This window comes from Hydra vulgaris, chromosome 02 (genome assembly GCF_038396675.1).
Source record: "Hydra vulgaris chromosome 02, alternate assembly HydraT2T_AEP".
Lineage (NCBI taxonomy): Eukaryota > Metazoa > Cnidaria > Hydrozoa > Anthoathecata > Hydridae > Hydra > Hydra vulgaris.
This window is the reverse complement of record NC_088921.1, coordinates 8,331,008-8,351,568: the sequence shown is the minus strand read 5'-3', so window position 1 is coordinate 8,351,568 and position 20,561 is coordinate 8,331,008. Positions and strand designations below refer to the sequence as shown.

Here is a 20,561-nt window from a genome sequence, read left to right as displayed (position 1 = left end):
CTGTTTAACCAAAAATTATCATTCAGTTTAGTGAGGTTTAGCAAACTAAATATGAACCAAGATTTTCTCCCACTAATTATGCAATACTTGGTGGTTTTTCTAGCTTAAAGTTAAAAGCAAATTCAATTTCTAGGAATGCCAAAAAAATTCAGGAACTGGTTTTAAGAAGAGCATTTTTGCAGCATCTTCTCTCTGCAACAGAAATTTCTTGATGTAAAAAAGCAAGTGGAACCAAGGTTTCATCAAGGTACAATAAATGTGGTTTAATAAAAACCATTTTGGCATCAATTCCATTTAAAATTGTTTCAGAATTCTGAACATATTGTTCTCGGTATTCTCTATATTTCATCATTTGCCACTTATGCGGTAGTGGCGTAGTGGTAGAGCGCTCACTTCATAAGCGAGAGGTTCTGAGTTTGATCCCCACCACGTCACTGGTAGTACCGTGGTCAACTCATTTCTCCTAGCAGCAGCCTCGTTTGTCAAGGTTCGTGTTTCAGAGATATAGAGTTGAGAGAGGGTTATACCACAAATAAGTAACCTCCTCATCTGTAGTGACCTTCTCGGCCTTGAGGAGGTGAATTAACAACAACAACAAAAATTAGCTAATAGTCTTTATATCTTGGTAAGGCGCAGCCTAAGATATAGAAGTTTTCAAAAACTTGACTGAATAAAAGATTGAGATAAACTCGGCCATAGACTACACTTATTTTTTTTTATTATCTGTCAATTCATAAAAAAGTTGCGAACTCAATATTTTAATCTTGATATAATAAACAGCTTTGGACATAAAACGTGCATGTGACACGCACCCTGGAGCTTGAATTTGAAAAACTCTTTCAGGACATAAGAGCCAGTTTCAAAAGCTCTTTGTAATCTCCTGTGGGGAAAATGTTTTCCTTTAGAGCCATCTCGCAAAACTTTACAGCGTCAAGTCTATGGATTTCTAAGAAAGTGTTAGCAATAGATTGGGTATCATATTTTACAAACTTTGAAGAGTCAATGCTGCTCTAATTTCATTCAAGTTTAATCGGAACCGTTTAAACATTAAGTTTTCTGGAAATTTGATTTTTCCACTGCACTGTTTTCCACAGAAGTGTTTAAGATGTAATTCATAAACATGCCTCCTCCAAGCCAGCTCTAGTAAAATTGAATATTGTTTATAACTATGACATTTCTACCAGAAAGTCTACCTGTATTAGTAGCAATTGTATCAAAACATAAACCTTTTACATTATCATATATTCCATATTCATCCAGTACTTTAACTAAAGCATCATATTGAGCTTGTCCATTACCACGATCAATAGCTGGAATGCCAAGAAGTTTCATTTTAACATCAATATTTATCGAGACTGCAAATCGATCTCTTTTTGATTTTTACTTTCGGGGATATCTTCGATAATTTTCACATCAAAATGTGCTATTATGGGGAAAAAAGCTTTACCGGTAGCTATTTTAACATTTTTCTTATATTGTTTAGCATTTTCCCGAAAAGATTTTTTTTGAGCTTGCCAAATAGTTGAATGAGACAATGAAAAATCAGCCACATTTCCGCCTGAACTTAAAATTAAATACGTACATGCATGCATTAGAAGAAATGTTTTTTGATACGGATGTCATGGCAATATCTTTAACAAAACCCTTCCCTAAGTCTTGTTTTTGACTAAATGGGCCGGATTGCGCTAAATCAAAAGAAATATCTGATTCTCTACTAATATCACTTATGTCTGGGAAAAGCTCTAGCATTGTAGTTGATTCGTCTACTTGGGGTAATTGTTTAATGTTAAAATATTTTAACTGCTTCTTTTCTTTGTTTACAGTCTTATATCTCATGTCTTTGCTCTCTAAAGTAGGGTTTCTCAAATAGGATCCCGGGATCCCGTTTTCCCGGGATCCCGGGGATAAAAGTGGCAGCGGGATTTCCCGGGATATCACTGTTATATCCCGGAACATAATTTTTTTTTAATTTTACATATGATAACTGCTTGAACTAATTCGACCAAAAATAAAAATAATATTATTGCATTTAGTTACATTTTTATGTGTTCATATCTTATATTAAAACCTAGTAAAACAAGAAATGTTATTGAAACTAACTGAATCTAACTCAATCTTAAACTCAAGGAAATCTAACTCAAGGAAAAGAAAACATCGCATTGCAATTTGCAATGCAATGTTTTCTTTTTTCTCGTTATTATAAAATATAAAAAAGATTTCTTGCGACGAAAACAGTAAGTTTGATTTTTAAACTTCTAAATTATTGAAAAGTCAAACTTTTTCTGCATTGAAATATTTAATAATTTTTGTATTTAAAAAACGGCAAACAAAGACATATAAAGTCGTACGTAAGATAACATACAGATGTAAGAAATATTTATAACTTTACCTTTAGTTGTTTTACAATTCAATTTAGTTATACCATGTCAATTGTAAATGGATTGAAAGCATGGCAATATTTTTGTAAAGAAAAATCTGGCGAATCTGCAGTTTGCAAAAAGTGCAATGTAAAGATAATGTGCAAAGGATTTTCGACAAGTGGGCTCCTTCGTCATTTAAAAAATGCACATAAAGATTTGGATTTAAATATGAAGCGTCAACATGAAGATACTGGTTCGGAAACTAAAATTGTGCAAAAGAAAATCACATTGTTTGTTAAACAGCAGACTATCGAGGAAATTGTGTCAAAGCTAGCAACGGTGGATGGCTTCTCAATAAATGCCATAACAAAAAGCGAATTTATTAGAAAATCATTGTCTGAAAAAGGCATGTTATTACCAAAAAATCCATCCCATGTCATGAGTATGTTAAAAAAACAATATGATTTAGCTAAACAAACTGTGGTTTTAGAGATAACAAAAGAAATATCTAGCGGGTCACGATTTTCTTTATCGTTAGACGAATATACGTCTTTAAAAAATCGACGTTATTTAAATGTAAATTTACACTTGTTAACAAAGTTTTGGAACCTGGGATTGACTCCAATTGCTGGATCACTTCCTGTAGAAAAAATTGTTGATCTGGTTGAAAATAAACTGTCAGATTTCAATTTATTAATTAAAAAGCACATCATAGCTAGTGTCACTGACGGAGCATCCGTAATGAAAAAATTTGGACGGCTAAGTGGTATTGAACATCAGCTGTGTTATGCCCACGGACTTCATTTGGCAGTATGTGATGTTCTTTACAAAAAGTCAGACTCTTCAGCAAAATATATTGAATCGCAGTTGCAAGATTCCGATGAAAGTTTGAGTGATTACGATGAGTTTGATGATGTCTTTGACTGTAATGATGAGTCATACAGCTCAACAGGCGTTACGTTTATTGATGATTTACAAAATAGCGTAAATATAGCCTTAACAATTCAGAAGGTTCGAAAAGTGGTTCGAATGTTCCGCAAATCACCTCTTAAAAATGATGTTTTACAAATCTACGTAAAATCTATGTTTCATAAAGAACTGAAGTTGATATTAGATGTCAAAACAAGGTGGAATAGTCTTGTTGCAATGCTAGAAAGATTCCTTAAAGTAAAGCCATGTATACTAAAAGCAATGATCGATTTAAAAGAAGTTCTGAATATCTCTGAAGATGAATATGCAATTTTGAACGCCATAACAATTTCTCTGCAACCAATAAAAGTTGGAATAGAAAGACTTGGTAGAAATAATGCTACTCTACTTGACGCAGAAGGTGTTATGATATTCATCTTGGATGATTTGGCGGAGGAAAAAAATTTGATAGCTAATAAACTGCTTCAATCTGTGCAGCAGAGAATTCAAGAACGCAGAAATGCCAATTTAATTGGACTACTAAAATTTTTAAACAACCCAATTAGTTACAATCAGGAATCAAATATCAACTCCAAACTACTATTACCATCCAAACATGCATTAAGAGCAACAGCAAAAAAAATTTATACCAGGTTGTACATAGAGGATGCTAGCACTAGTTCATCAAATAATAAAATATTTGAAGTGAGTCGTGATAATGATAGCATGGTTTCTGACCCGTCAATACTTCAAACTGTTGCTCTAAATTTATTAGGCAAAAGTATTTTGACACTTGAACAAAAATTGGATGCGACTATTTGTAATGTCAAACAAGTAGAAAAAGCAGCTCTAGAAGACATTAGCAATTTAAAAAACCTTACAAAAGAAATCAAACTTTTTGAGGCAACTGGAAAACGTAGCGAAAGTTTAGAAAGAATATACTCCACATTAATGACCATCAAGCCGACATCAATTGAATCAGAAATAGCTTTTTCTGCTGCGGGTCAATTTATGGGAAAAATTCGTTCACGATTAAGTGACAAATCAATTGATTGCTTATGTTTTTTAAAACAATATTTTATTTTAAATAGTAATATAGATTAGCGTGCTAAGATAAGTTTGTCAGAAGCCGCTTGTTTTTATATTAAAAATAATGCCGGGAAATCCCGGGATAAATAAGTTGCACACCGAGAATCCCGGGATGCTAAATTTACAGGAAATGAGAAACCGTACTCTAAAGTCATAAGGCTGGACTTTTGGTCTTTTATAATCCATCTTTGTAACCTCAGTCTAACTAAGAATTTTTAACTGCAAAAAGAACACAGTTGTTAGGGCAATTGACAAGACCGGAGCACTTTGCAAATTTATCAGTACAACCAATAAACTTTTTGAATGGAGCTAACTTGTTTCTAGATCTTTTAAACTGAAAGTTAAGAATTAATTCTTTATTTGTTGCAAAAGTTATTCGAGGTTAGTTTTCTATCAGGTTTTATTTTTCAAATAAATACGCTCCAGCTTTTAGTCTTGTAATTTTAGCCATTTTGAAAACAATTTTAAAAAATATTAGACTACTTGTTATTCGTAACGCAAATTTAGTTTTAAGTATTTTGTTTTAGCATTGGAAAGTAGTTGTTAAATTTCAAATTATTGTTTCAGTACTTTGGTTTATACATTTTATAATTATATTTTGCGATCAAATTTCCAGATTTTAAACTTATTGCGCTCTAATGCTAAGGGAATTAAGGTTAGTTTCCAGGGCAGGTTACTCCGTGGATCAAATTATTTTTTTTAAGACTTAATTTTGAGTTAATTTAGTTTATAGTTTTTTCCAAGTCTGGAAACAGTTTATTAAAAAATCAAAAACATTTTTTATAAAATAGCAAACAAGCTATAAAATAGGTTTATAAAATAGGCACCAATTTCAGAAAATTCTGTTGACTAATTTCCTAATTTTTTCAACATGCTCCTTTTATTTCGTTAATATTTATCCTAACATCTAATATTCAAAAGAATAAAAAATTTCATAGGATAAATTTTGAGGTCCCCGCCAGGCGTTTAAAACACCCAACATTTTTGGCCCAAAATCGAACTGGCGGGGACCCTAAAAATGATAACATTTTTTTTTTAATGCATAAATTTATTTTCATATAAATGGTCAAATTATAAATCGATTCGCAAGTTCAATTTCAAAAATTAAAAGAATATGTAACACCCTATTACACAATAATCTGTGTAACACATGATTGCTGCATATTCTGCATACTGTATGTTTGCGTTTTCATGTAATTATTTATTATAATTAAGAACGGTAGTATTTTTTTTACCTAAATAAAAAAAGTATTTAATTAATTTATTAGGCAACTATTTTTAATAAACAATATATACAGCGATATAATTTTAATAAATGATGTTTGGAAAAATAATTTTTGCTTTCACAAGTAACAAATAATAAAGTTTAAATAAAAAAACGCTTTTAATTGTTACTCTCTATTTTTTTTTAATAAAAAAACATTTGTAGTTGCAAAGTCGCAATTAGAAATTCAAGAAATAATCATTTAAAAATTAAAAAATTCCATATACTTTAATTCATTTATGAAAATGTTGAGAAAAAAAAGAAAATTGTTAATAACAAACATTTTTTAAAATGTGTTATCAAATTTAATTATTTAATATAAAAAAAAAAAATAAAAAAAAAATAAACATTCCTTTATAGTAATAATACAAAAAAAAATCAATTAACATTTAACTTGTTTTGCGGTAATTGATATTATTGCAGTAATTTAAAAAAGTTAATGTCTTTAAAAAATAAAAATAAAAAGAGAATTTCATGATGATAAATTCGCATTAGGCATTAAACATTTAAAACAAAGCCTGATATATATATATATATATATATATATATATATATATATATATATATATATATATATATATATATATATATATATATATATATATATATATAGAGAGAGAGAGAGAGAGAGAGAGAGAGAGAGAGAGAGAGAGAGAGAGAGAGAGAAAGAGAGAGAGTGAGAGTGAGAGAGGGAACATAAACTGAAAAAATAAAATAAATCTTAAAGAATAAGGAAATAAATAAAAAAGTAACTTGGAAAATAAAACCATAAAAATAAAAAATATTTGTATAGTTTTATTTTAAAAACCTATTTACTTGATAGACTTTATCTTATATTATGCATTATCAAAGTTTCAAATTTAAAAATATCAAAACATGCAAAGAGCATGGCCAAGTTTCCAAAACAAAACATTATATATGTGGTCAGGCATGTGCATGCGCCTCCTGCAAAAACCAGATATAAAAAATAATACTATTATAAAACTTACTAGAAAAATGATTTGCCAGGTCAATCCTTCCGATTCTAATAAGTACATTAACAAAAGCATCATAGTTATCAATCCCTAGAAGTGTACGACGTTCTAAAGTTTGAATTAATTCAATAGGAGTTTTAATTCTTTCAAGATGACCATCGCCAATTTCTTTTAAATATAAAAACTTAATTGCTTCAACATCTTTATCCAACAGATTATCTGCAATCCTCAGCAAAATATCTCTATGTTTCTCATTATCCATTTCATTAAAATAATAATCTAAAAGTTATTCAACATTTAAAATATTTTCACATTTTATAATATAAGAATATTATAAATAACATAATAGCATAATAACAACTAATTAGTTAACTAATTATATAATAATATTATTATTAACATAATAACATAACTGTTTCATAGTATAAATAATATATTGTATACTAACATAATACCAGTTTACTAATATAATATATATATTTACTAATATCAGGGACAAACCCAGACCTGTTTTAGTACCTCTGGAACAGTATGGGTGCCCAAAAAAAAGCACCCAAAAATTATTTCTGTTTTTTAATTTTTCTTTTGCTTTTTTATGAAAAAAAGAAAAAAAAATTTCAGTTTTAAATGCAGTAGAATATAAATAGTTTTCAGTTTATTTTAGCTACCTCATTTTTTCTTCAGGACAATAAAATAAATTAAAAAGAAATTGCTGTTTTATTTAATTACATAACTGTCTTTTGGTAACTAACTAAATTTTAGGTAAAAAAAAAAGAATGTCGTTACGTAACTTCATTTTAAAAACTTGTTGCAAAATTTTATAACAATGGAATATATAAAAAATTAACTTTTTCCAAAGATAGAGCGATTTTGAAATATCCATTCAGAGTAAAGTTAACTTTTATATTTTGGCAATTAAGAGCTTTTGATAATAAATGAACATAAGTAAAAAATTTTAGTTTTGCTATTCTGATTGCTATTCTAATTCTGCTTTTGATAATAAATGAACATAAGTAAAAAATTTTAGTCCTAATAACTATTGGACAAATTTAATTTTTGAATAAACTTTGGATCTTAAGCTTGATATGTTAGTTTACGTGAGGAAAACGAAAAAACGAAGCAAACTTTTTTAGAAAGTTTTGTTTCTTTTCAATATTCTTTTTGACTTTTAAAATAATAAAACTAATGCTTACAATTACTTAGTAAAGTTTTATTAAGATCTGTTTAAAATAACCCATAGTAAATGTCATTTATTTATTAAGCATAATTTTTTAAATTATATTTAATGATAAAAAATATTTTATTTATTTAAATATAATAGGGGAAGGTTGCGTAAGATAAGCAGGTTCCTATGATGGTGTAACCTCTTTTACGGGCAGGCTAATGCATAGTCGTCTTTATGTTTTTACCATAAAATGTCAGTTTTATGTTTTTTTAATTTAAAGACTGAAAAAACTTCTTTTTTTTTTTAATAATTATTTGATAGACTGCCTACACAAACCAAACCCCCTCAGTTGATGTAGCAGCACTCTATTGCGAGTTAGGCTATTTGTCAGTCAATGTAGCAGCACTTGAGGCTATAAGATAGTTGATAAGGCAACACTCCACGCATGTTTTACAGTTATAAAATAAAAATGAAAACATTCAGAATATTTGTATTTTCAAAAAATAAAATAAAAACATTCAGAATATTTTTAAAATTATTTAGAATGTTTTTAAAAACATTCTAGTCTTTTATTTTGTGGTTTCGTGGTTTAATTACTTTCTGCAATTAAATTATTGTGTTTTTGACATTATCTAACTTTAATTTTGTCAGCTTTAAAACCACAAACAAGCAAATAGCCATTTTTTACCAAAAACAAGTTTTCTTAGCCATTAAGTATAGGAATAGATATATATAGTACTCTTATATGTTGTCCGAAAGTTTTTTCCATATTTTGTTGACAAAAAGTAAAAATTAAAATGCAAGACCGGAATTTTTTTTTTTTATTAAATGATAGACAGCCTGCCCAAACCAAACCCTCAGTCGATGTAGCAGCACTCCCTTGCGAGTCAGGCTATTTATCAGTCGATGTAGCAGCACCTTGTTGCGAGTCAGGCTATAAGATAGTTGATGTAGCAACACTCCACGCATGATTTACAGTAAAAAAAATAAAAATAAAAACATTTTATTAAAAAAAATTAAAATAAAAACATTGTTTATATTGTTAAAACATTCAGAATGTTTTCAAAAACATTCTGGTCAATTAAATTTGCCTTTTTTGTGGTTTTTTTAAAAAACAATTAATTTGTAATTAAATTAATGGTTTTGACTTTTTATTTTGTAATTAAATTATTGGTTTTGACTTTTGACATTCGTCCAACACGAAAATGTTGGACGAAAGTCAAAAGTAATTAAAAGTGACGTATATGTTGGCGTGAGAATCAATTTTTTCCTTCTGTGCTTCCCAAATGCAACAATCTATAGAAATATATATATATATATATAAGGCTCAATTTAGTTTTTGAGATCTGAAATATGGGGGCAACAAAACATTGTTCATTTTTACCGAAAATATCAACAATGGCTTGTTACCATCCTCCAGCAGGTCTCAAGAATGGTCCAAGGGGTGGCGATGTCCAGCAAAAAATTGAGAGTTGTATATATATATATATATATATATATATTAGGGATATGACTTTTTAATTTTTTTTCAAATAAAATGTTTCCTGTATCATAAATCGATGAACTTTTACCTAAAATCATGAAAAAAGGCCCAAATAGCTTTCTGCAACAAAAAAAGGTCACCCCCAAAATAAAAATTTGATTTTTTTACATTCATTTTTGACCGATGTTTTAATCTTAAGCTTAATTCTCAGCTTAATTCTATTTATTTCATTATTTTGTTATGAATTTATAAATATAACGCCACACGTTACCATGGCAACGAAACGGCCGTGTGCCGGCAAATACTTGGAATTGTTATGTGATGACGTCATTGTGTTACCACGGTGATATAGACGACTGTAACAGACTGTAGAAGATTATAGAACTTAGTAGAACATTCTGGAAGCTCTAAATAATTATATAAGCGAGCTGCTGTCAGAGCTCAGTGTTGATAATGTGAATAGTTCTATGAAGTACTCTGCGTGTAACTGAGCTAATAAGGAACTACTGTAGCGAACTAAAGACGCTGTAAGTGTACGAAGTATAAGTAGTTGTAGCATTATCGTTAGGATACGGACTGGATTATCGAACTGTTATCAACATTGACTGGATTATCGAACTATAATTGGATTACTATACAGTTAAAGTATTTTATTAATTAAACGACTTTATTAAACGGATATTTACGCTCAGCTATCCGTAAAGTCGTAACAATATTATATGATGTCTCACAAGAAAAGTCATACCACAGTAACAAAGAACAAGAAGACTTGGACTAAAAATTTGGTGAGATTTCAAGAGTCACACAGAAGAAGAGGAAGCGTGGCTGTAGAAGAACATTCACTCGATGAAAAATCCAGAATACCACTTCAATTGCAGATCGTAGGAAGATACCAGTTTCTCGGAGCATATGTTAAAGGAAGAAAAGAACGAATAGACCAAATTTCTAAGGAAATTACAAAATTGTGGGACAATAAACTGAATTTTCCACGTGTGTCTGATCAAGTGATAAGAGCAAAGCTTATGAAGGTGCTGAAGGTCTATGATGAATGTGTCAAGCGTGGAAATTATGATGTTCTCAATGCATTATTTGACATCACGAAAGTGAATGGCCAGTGGTTATCCTCGGAAGATAAACGTCTATACCACCTACAAAAAGAAAGTAAAGGACAGGTGGGGTACTCAACAGGACAAGTGGCAAGTAAAGAAACCATTCACCCTTCCAAGAGAAGGAAAGTCCAGTCTGGAACAGCAATACCTTCCACATCACAAGTCCTGTCTACCACAGACAGTGGTACTGAATCTGAAAACTGCAAAAGTAAGAGTGAAGATGATGAAGACGACGACGGTGATAAAGACGATGATGAGGACACTCAGAAAAAAACTAGAAAGCACTACAAAAGTAAATTTGCTGTAAGTATGGTTACATCAAGTGGAGTTTCCACAAAGAAAGCTGCTAAAATATGCAATGTATTATCACAACAAGGTATTGATATTCCAACTCCAAGTCAATCAGCAATTTACAAGTCCATATTCAAAGAGGCAGGTAAATTAAAAAAAGAAATGATACAACAACTTAAAATGGAACAGTGGTCCTTACACTTTGACGGCAAACGAATAGATGATAAGGAATATCAGGTAGTTGTACTTCAGAATGAAAGAACTGACGTGAAACTTGATGCACTGCGTTTAAAAGATGGCAAAGCTGAAACTGTTGCTGAAAAAATTGCCAAACTTATTGATGAATACAATTTGTGGAATTCAATTAAGATGATCATTACTGATACAACAAACGTCAATACTGGGAAGAGAAATGGAGTTGTTGTGAAGTTGCAACGTATGTTTAAATTAAAGGGTGTCACAATACCACAATTTATTCACGTACTAGACAGGATTCTCCGTCTGGTGATGGACGAAGAACTTGGGGGTGATACCAAATCTCCAAACATTGAATACCCATTTGTGTCTGAACTGTTGAATAAGTATGATGAACTGAAGGATAAGTTTGTGAATGGAACTGTAGAAATTCTTGATAAATCAGGGTGGAGAGACGATATGAAGTTTTTGTACCATTTAACAAGAGTGTTTAGGTTCTATGAAGAACAAAGAAACTTCCCTCTGATTCACTTTCAGAACATTCCTAATATGAGCAATGCCAGATGGAACTCAAGAGCCATTCTCGCCATTCTGGCGTTCATTCTTATGCCTGAAGCGAGAAAGAATTTGGAGAAGGTTTGCAGGTTCATTTCATATGAGTGGGCAGAACATTGGTTTAGTAGTCAAAAGTACAATGACAATGACTTCAAGAATTTATCTGATGTATTGAAGCCTTACAAAAAGGCATTGCAGTCATTCAAAAATCACTGGAAGATAGAGCCATCTGTCATCGACATACCACGAAGTAATCAGATAGCTGAATGTGCAATCAAGGTGATGCAAGACCTGTATGCTTCCTGCAGAAAGAAAGACAAACTGCAACTTCGATTCATTCTAAGTAATAAGCGCTAGACTCTTTATGAGACGTGAGCATCATGTGACCCATGTACTAAACACAGTAGGCCTATAGACACAGACAGTTATGTATATTGTTGTACTAGACGCTTTGATACTGTTAATTTTGTAATACTTGTATAATTATATATCACATAATGTTTTTTGTTATATCACAGTACATGTTGCATAAATAAATAAAATAACAACAGGAGTATGACTCTTACAACATCTTCAGCCTTTAATATTCATTTACTGTACAAAAGTGTACCTATTGAAAATTCGATTTTTTGGTTTTGGGGTGACCTTTTTTCAAAATATGTCAAAATGAAACATCTATTCGTTCTTTTTACATAAAAGTTCATTGAATTACGATACAGGCCTAGTAGGTTGCAAAAAAGTCATATCCCTAATATATATATACATATATATATATATATATATATATATATATATATATATATATATATATATATATATATATATATATATATATATATATATATATATATATATATATATATATATATATATATATATATATATATATATATATATATATATATATATATATATATATATATATATATAACCCTCAGAATTAGGAAAACTGAGGTTGACAATAATTTGCCTACCTAAATCTTTTAGAGGTCGGCATCAGGTTGGCAAAAAAAATTTGATATAAAGTTCTTACTATAAAACATCGAAAAGAGGTCAGCAGTTTTTTGCTGACCTCAAACACTTTAAGGTCGGCAGCTAGGTCGACATTGCGGAATGTCAACCCTAATTCCGAGGGTTGTATATATATACATATACTGCCAGATAGGGTAATAAGGCCAGTTAAGCATATTAACCAGTTTTTTGCTAAAATCTGATAAAGTTTTAAAGATGCAGTGTCCCTCTCTGCATAATTTTTAAAGCCTAATGTTAACCTGACATTTTAATGTCTATTACAAAAAAATTAAATAATAGAACTCTTGTTGTTGAATGTTTTTTGCATGTCATTTTTGTATGTCTTTTCAGATTTAAAAAACGCTAACTATGGCCGAGCAAATATTTGAGGGACAATTTGGCCGAATTTTAACCAGACCTCTATGAGCTACTTAGGTAAAGACATTTTTATGCTTAAAGCATTTACCTTAAATGTAAGTGGGGTAAATGGGCTATTTTATAAATTGGGGTAATATGGCCACTTATTGATTTGGTTGATAAATTAGTCCAAAATTTTTTTTTTCAAATCAGTTGCAATATGCCATACATATACAAACCAAAGAAAGTTTACGCACACAGTAACCACCCCGAAGAGCGAGTGGTTAGGGCTATGAAGGTTATTGCTGGTGGTATTCCAGTTTAAAGGGTCTCTGATATTAACAGATTCTGAGATTTTCAGATCAACTCTTAGAAATTATCTATGTGGTAAGAACCAAAAATATGCAGACACCTTGTTGAACGGCTATTTCTGCTGAGTAAGAGCTTGTCATTACTCAAATCTGAGCAATGACAAAGCACTTCATCACAAGCATTAAGAGATTTAGGATTTGGTTTCCTTATGTTTAAATAGTCTCCACTGACTATTTAAACAATAAGGACTATTTAAACTATTATACCTTGACCCTTTTGTGACAAGTTACCCATATGGCGGTTCATAAAATTTGTTTCTGAATGACAAGTGACCTGCATGGAGTGAATAACTTCTTAAGTTAATGCTTCAAACCATCTGTTAATTGCATTTATTGATTGAATAAATAACATTTAAGATTGCTTAAAAATCAATTTTAAGAAATGACTAAAAATATATTAAATTATACTGATATAAACAAGATCCTTGATATTTTTTCAATTATAGTGGTGGAGATTTTTTTTTGCTTAATCACCACTATAAATGCCTCATTAATTTAAATTCGAAAACAATATGTTTATCTATTTCTTCTTTATTTGTTTAAGGTTACATAAAGAAACTATAAGTTTTTGTTAATTTCAACATGGTATATTTTGATCACGTTATTAAGATAATAAAAAAAATTTATAAGTTTTTCATTATTCTGAAAGCTAACTCAATTACAAAACAAACAAGGTCTTATTTGTAAAATTCTGACTAGTAATTTTTATCTTATACTCTTTTAGTTCATCATGATCCTAGTTTGTTATTTTACACGCAGTCATATAGCTTTTTTTAACTCAGTGGCAAAAGGGTTAAGACCATTAATAATGAAAAACTTGCCACAAGACACATTTTTTCAAGAGTGGTTTTTAAAAGTAAGATTTCCTAAGAACCAAAACACATCAAATTTGTTTGAAAATATAGATTATAAAGAGATAAGGAATCTAATGGGGAACTTTTTAACATTTTTACATAATTTCTTAATTCTCAGCGTTTAAAAACTTTAAGGTTGGTTTATTAAAGAAAAAAGTCTTATTAGGCTCTTTACAACAATGTTAATCATATATTAATATATTGACAAAAAAAAAAATCCTCTGGAATGGCTATCTTCAGAAAGTAGGTAGTAGGAGTTTACAAAACACGTGTTAGCTAATTTAGCTGATTAGCTTAAAATTAAATAATAAAAACCAAAATTCATAAACTGAGTTCAACTTCTAAAAATAAATGCTATTACTAGAATTTTTAGAATAAAAATTTGAGATATATCAGGTCAGAAAAATGTCAAAAAAAGAAATAATAATAATAATAATAAAAAAATAAAAATTTTTATTATTAATTTAAAGCTGTTCGAGTCAAATAAAAATGTTAAATAATATTTTTATTTGAAAATTAATTACAATATTATATTCAAGATATTACAAATATGCTTGACTTGATAATAAGCTAGTAACAAATATATGTAACAATATTAAGCTAATAACAAGCTAAACATTAATAACAATAAACTTACGTTCGAGGCAATGATATATTACTTACTTTTGGTTGCATTTCAAATATGTGGGTGGGTTAACGTTCTTTTGAATGATCCAAAGTAAAATTTTGACTTTTTAATAAAATCCAGACTACCGAATTTCTTATCTTTCAATACAAATTTAATAACTTTTCGTGTCTGCATTTTATTGCATTTTAATAATTTTATTTTGAATCATCCTAGAGAACGCTACCCATTTGGGTGCGGCTTTTTCCTGCTTCACGCAATATTTATACCAGTATAAATATTGAATAATCAGTTGCGTATGCGCAATGATATAAATAAATAACTAAATATCTAACTTCGCCGTTTTTAGTGAAGCCAATTTAATGCGTTGGAAGCCATTATTATATCGGGCAAAAAGCTTTTAGCAATCACATTCATATGAAAAGATATTGGCAATTTTAACGTCCTTATTCTTGGAATTAAAGATGATTAGAATCACAGACGATCAATTTAGCGAGCATACAGTCAATACATACATATTTTTTGGTCAAAGATTGGACATGATATTGTTAGCATGTTTAGTTTGTTATAACAAACTAAAACAAACTGTTATTTTTATAGCCACAAAAATTATATTTAAAAATATATTTGCATTTAGAACATGAAACGAAAACATCGTACAATATATTTTATTATTTTAATAAAAGTTTTATACAATAAAATGATGTATTCATAAACCCTTGAACAATATTAATTTGTTAGTTTGTTGTCTTAAACCAATTGACGACTTTCTTACAACTTTAGTGGTATAATCCTGGGCATATCTGAACATTCGAGTTCTAATGTAATATTCACATATCTTTCTAACAAGCTGGCTGGAATGCAAATCTTCATTTTCAGTCCACAATTCTAAGTCGTGACTATCAAGTCCTTTAAAGACTTTTTTTTTAATAATTAATTTGTTAACACAATGGATCATCTTATGCTTTATATTTTTATTTGAGGTTATTTGTGGATTTTTAAAATCTTTACCACTAATAAAGAAGTTAAATACTTTCTCACACGACTCGACAACAGAAACAACATCCCTTGATGGCAAAAACAAACCACCACGATCTTTCACATTATTTAATGAAGAATGAGATTTCGCATAGGAATGTTCGTATGATGAAATATCAGTTAATGATTGAGCACAAACATTACATGAAATAGTATTTATTAACTTTCTGACTATAAAACCAGAGATATATCCCAATACTGCTTCTTTGTAGTTAGACATTTGAAGTTCATCGCAGTACAAAAAAACTTCTTCAAAGTCAATGTCCTTTAGGTCAAAATTATGAACAGAACACAACCTTTTTTTCCAACTAAGAGAAAAAATAGAGCCATTAGAATATGGCTCAAACATCAGGCAGTTAGCATGACTCGATCCAACTATGGAGTTTCGCAGAAGAATCCGTTTTAACGATGACTTTAACTGCACTACATCAGGATTGTTGTTGCAACCATTTTTTCCACGAATGCAAGCAAATAGTAGTTCAAGATGATCTTGGGAATATTTGTAAGTTAGAACATACTTAAATGGTTTCTCATGAAACGTTAACAGATCGGTGGATAATTTTAGAGTGCTTTTAGCATCTACAATTAAACCTAAAACAAATGTCTTTCTTCGATGTAAAAGCAATGGAATGCTATTAATATCAGTCAACTTGCTCAGATAAGTAATCGTATTGTTTAAAAAATCTTTCCAATAAAGCTGATTATTAAGATATAGAGGTTTCTTAAAGTGTTTACCATTTGGATTTCTGAAAACAGATTATACTACTTGCTCCTAAGAAAGATAGATGCTGTGATACCATTAAAAATTCAATTGCATCAGCAACAGAGCTGCTAAGGGTTTTGCCAGCTATTTTGACATTCATTTTGTTGCGATGAAATTCAACATGTTTTCTTGAAAGTTTGTTTGCAAATTTCAAACCTTCAAGCTCTTGTAACTCAAACAAAGCTTTTATATAACTCTATTTAATATAGTGGCCCTCATCATCAATAAAAACACCCAAATCATTTAGAGAATTTCTAGCTAATTTAAGCATATAGCATGGGTCTAGGAAAATGTGGAGCAGTTGGTTGTTATATGAAAAAGTACTAACTATATCGTCTATGACTTTGCCAAACTTACATCCAAATGGGACAATGGAATTTAAATTTGTACTAATACCATCAAATGTAATACTTTTGATACAAAGTTCATAGGTCAAAGCCACATTTAAAATATTTTTAATAAAACATGTTAAATCGCTTGCTATAACTTTATTTGATAAAACATAACCAATGGGTGTTTTCCATACTGTTTTTAATTGCCATAGCATCAATAATAAGAGCACAATGCTTAAAATTAATATCTGTTTTCTGTTTATGACCAAGATATGAAAAAACATCAAGGAATAAACCAGGATCACAATTTACAAATGATGTCCAATATGATATTGAACTGGCAGCAGGAAGACATAACATTGGCCGAAGAAAGTTATACGCACGTGGAGAATAAAAAATAAAGAGTTAAAGCGAATTTTTTCACTTCATCGTTGTATCTGTGACCTTTTGGTTTAACATTTTGATTGGAAAATTGGTTCTTAATGATTTCGTATGAGAGTCCAGAAAAATTTTGGCTTAAAACAGTGGCAGCATCAGTAGTTAAATAATTTTTAGATTTTAAAAGGGAAACCATGTCTTGTAAAGAACAGATTTTCTTTTTTTTTCTTCTTAATTTTTGTTGTAAAACCTTCACTTTTTTTAAATTTTTCTTTTGCTGGTGATAAAGATCTTATAGATTGTGTTGGAGATTGACTGGTGTGGTCATTTTTTTCAATAGTGCTTTCTGATCATTATGTGTTGAATTAATTTCTTTGCTGGGTTTGTCTATAGCAGGGTAAACATCAAACTTTGTTTTTTTTTATAAAGAATCAAATTTAGGTAATGAATTTACTGATTTTCGTATTGATGGGAGTTTCCTTTTTGTCTTTTGAATATTTGTAGAAAATATAAAAACTGATGGCACAGCATTACATTTTAAAATAGGCTTTTGATGATGATCAAAACTTGGATTTTTTTTGTCTGGGATACAATAATTGTAGTCCGATTCTAAAAAATGGTCGCTGCAGATACAGGTGTGTTTGGATGGAAGAAAATTTTTACGTTTCAAAGCAACAATCCATCTTTTACATAATTCAGAATTTTGAAGCGGAAATTTATGAGAGGATTTCGTGCCGCTTTTTATATATCTATTAGAACATCCATATGCAGCACAAGAATTTACCATTTTGTGATGAAAATAATTAAATTAAATAAATACTTTAGCAAGGCAAAAGAAATAATGTCACGGATATACTCTCCACATTATAAGATATTTACTGTTTTCTGCCCGATATAATAATGGCTGATTAAAATAGTAAACAAATAAATCGGCTTCACTTTTATTTTATAAAAATCCCGAAGTTAGACATCTAGTTATTTATTTACGTCATTAATGACGTAAGTAAATGACGCAATAAATGACGCAATGCATTGCGTATGCGTAAGTTTATAACTAAACAGCTCAATTCGCGTTTTAAATAGTGTTGTTATTAACTTCGACTAAATCGACTTAAAGTCGACTAGTCGATAGTCAAAATTAGTCGACAAAGGAAAAACGAATAGTTGATTTAATCGACTATAGAGTTCCTACCAAGGGCTGCCAACTCGCCGAAAAATCCATATATCTATATGTAATTGGCCAAAAAATGTATTATGGGATGTCTTGCGGGACCAAATTTATATAAACAACGTAATCAGTTATTACATTAAACACTGTTTATAATATATAGATATATTATAATACATAGATATATTACATTTTAAAATATTATTGGCTTTAGCTTTTCAGGAATCAAATTATTATTAGTAATCCCTTATATAATTAAATATGCCAGCTTTTTGTTCAGCCATCAATTGCGTAAACAAACGCGGAAAGAATGTTGAAAACAGTATATCTTTTTTTAGATTCCCAAAAGAGAAAAACAGGCAAGTAACTGTTCACCATATTTGATTTATCAAAAAAATAAATATGTCAAAACTTTAAAGATATTTATAAAACAATGTAAATGCATCATATGATGAAAAATATTGATACATAATATGATGGAAATAACTGCAACAAATTTATAAGGTTAACTTTTTTTGAGATGCAAACTTTGGGTTCATAATTGTCGTCGTCAAGATTGTATCAAGATACAAAATCTTGTTAAGAGCTTAATCTTAGTTATACGATTTGCAGTGAACATTTTGATTCATCCCAATACTATCTAGCTAACAATGGCGGTAAAAGAGCACTTGTAACTGCTGTACCAACAATTTTTAACTTTCCAAATCAACCATCTTCGTTAAATTTAAAGAGAAAACAACCAACATACAGAACTCGTTTACAGGATAAAATACAAAAAAAAGAAGTCAGTAACACAATTTAGCGCAAGAAATAGTGTTGATACTACTGGTACAAATAATATATTAGCTGTCAAAACCAATTTTAGAAATAAATATTTGTCATCTCAAGTTAAGATTTTTTGTCTTAGAAAAAAAATAAAGAACTTACAGTTAAAGAACAAAATGTTACAAAATTGTGATGGTTCAATAGAACACATTATAAATTTATCTAAAAAATTTTAACTACTACCCAGCTACAATTTTTTGAAAGTCAATTACTTATGAATAATCGCGTTAAAAAAGGAAAACGTTGGACTGTTAAAGATAAACTGTTAGCCTTGAGGATTATGTATCACAGTCCACAAACTTTTAAAATGCTAAGAAGGGTTTTTTCATTGCCTGCTAGAAGCACTATTTTAATGTTTCTACAAAAATCTTTTGGGACCCTAGTTCTGGATTTTCAAATAAGGTTATGACCTTATTAAAAATGAGAGTTGAAACCATGACAAAATTAGAAAGGAACTGTAGCCTTGTTTTTGATGAAATGTCTTTAACATCTGGATTATGACAAAAACAGTGACAAGGTCGTTGGAATTCAATCGAATGGTAAACCAGTGAACCAAGTACTTGTATTGATGGTTCGAGGGTTATCAACTAAATGGAAACAACCAATTGCTTATTTTTATATTAATAATGCCATGATTTCAACTAATTTAGCTAAGATCTTAAATAACGCTATCTACATGCAATGGGTTTAGCTGTAAGATGTAAGATGAAGATATGGAAACTGTTTTTATTTTACAAATCAAAATTTTACTTACTAAAAGAAACATCATACAACAAGTTATTAATGAAATAAAAAATCATTGCAATTTTAGATTTCTTTTTGATGAACATGTTGATCATGCCTTTCTCTTGAAAGAAAGTTTAATTAGAAACTTTGTTATTATGAGAATGTCTTATTTTATACGCTTTTATAATCGAGATATGCAACTACGTAACAATGTAAAAAAAAGTTGGCTCGCATTATCCATGGATAATGCTTGCATTAATGCTTGTGATAATGCAATTATAGATATGCTTACTTTTTATATTAAATAGAAATGATTTTATTTATTAATAAAAGATATTTCTTATTAAAAATAGTGTTTTTTTTCTCACGGCATCATTTATTAATTTAGAATCTAAATAAGAATATATTTAAACGAATAAGGTGATAACAATGCTTTTAAATAGCAGTTTTGCAATTTTTATCACTATCATAAATGTATTCATGTTAAGTTAATAATGTTTTACAAGTAAATTTATGAATAAGTTAACAATATCAAAAGTTTAGTTTCTAAAGGAGTTTTTTTTCTAGCTGCCTGATATGATTGTTACTTAAATTTATGTTACTAAAATTCATTAAGTTTGCGTATTAAGATTATTTTGGTCCCGCAAGACATCCCACAATGCTTTGCGGCTAAAATTACACTATTTTGTCCGGTGTTGGCAGCCCTTGGTTCCTACCAA

General features: G+C 29.6%; 1 protein-coding gene across 2 annotated transcripts in view; it reads right to left on the bottom strand.

Moving 5' to 3' along the window:
* The window catches only part of LOC136076708 (NACHT, LRR and PYD domains-containing protein 1 homolog), a 66,840-nt gene extending 52,091 nt beyond the window's left edge, over positions 1–14,749 (bottom strand). For both annotated transcript variants that reach the window (XM_065790073.1, XM_065790074.1), the window contains exons 1-2: positions 14,651–14,749; positions 6,612–6,875 (exon numbers count right to left, since the gene is read on the bottom strand). In XM_065790073.1, the coding sequence (XP_065646145.1) occupies positions 6,612–6,858 (247 nt within the window). In that variant the 5' untranslated portion in view covers positions 6,859–6,875; positions 14,651–14,749. The remainder of the gene's footprint in view (positions 1–6,611; positions 6,876–14,650) is intronic.
* Between the last annotated feature and the right edge of the window lie 5,812 nt (positions 14,750–20,561).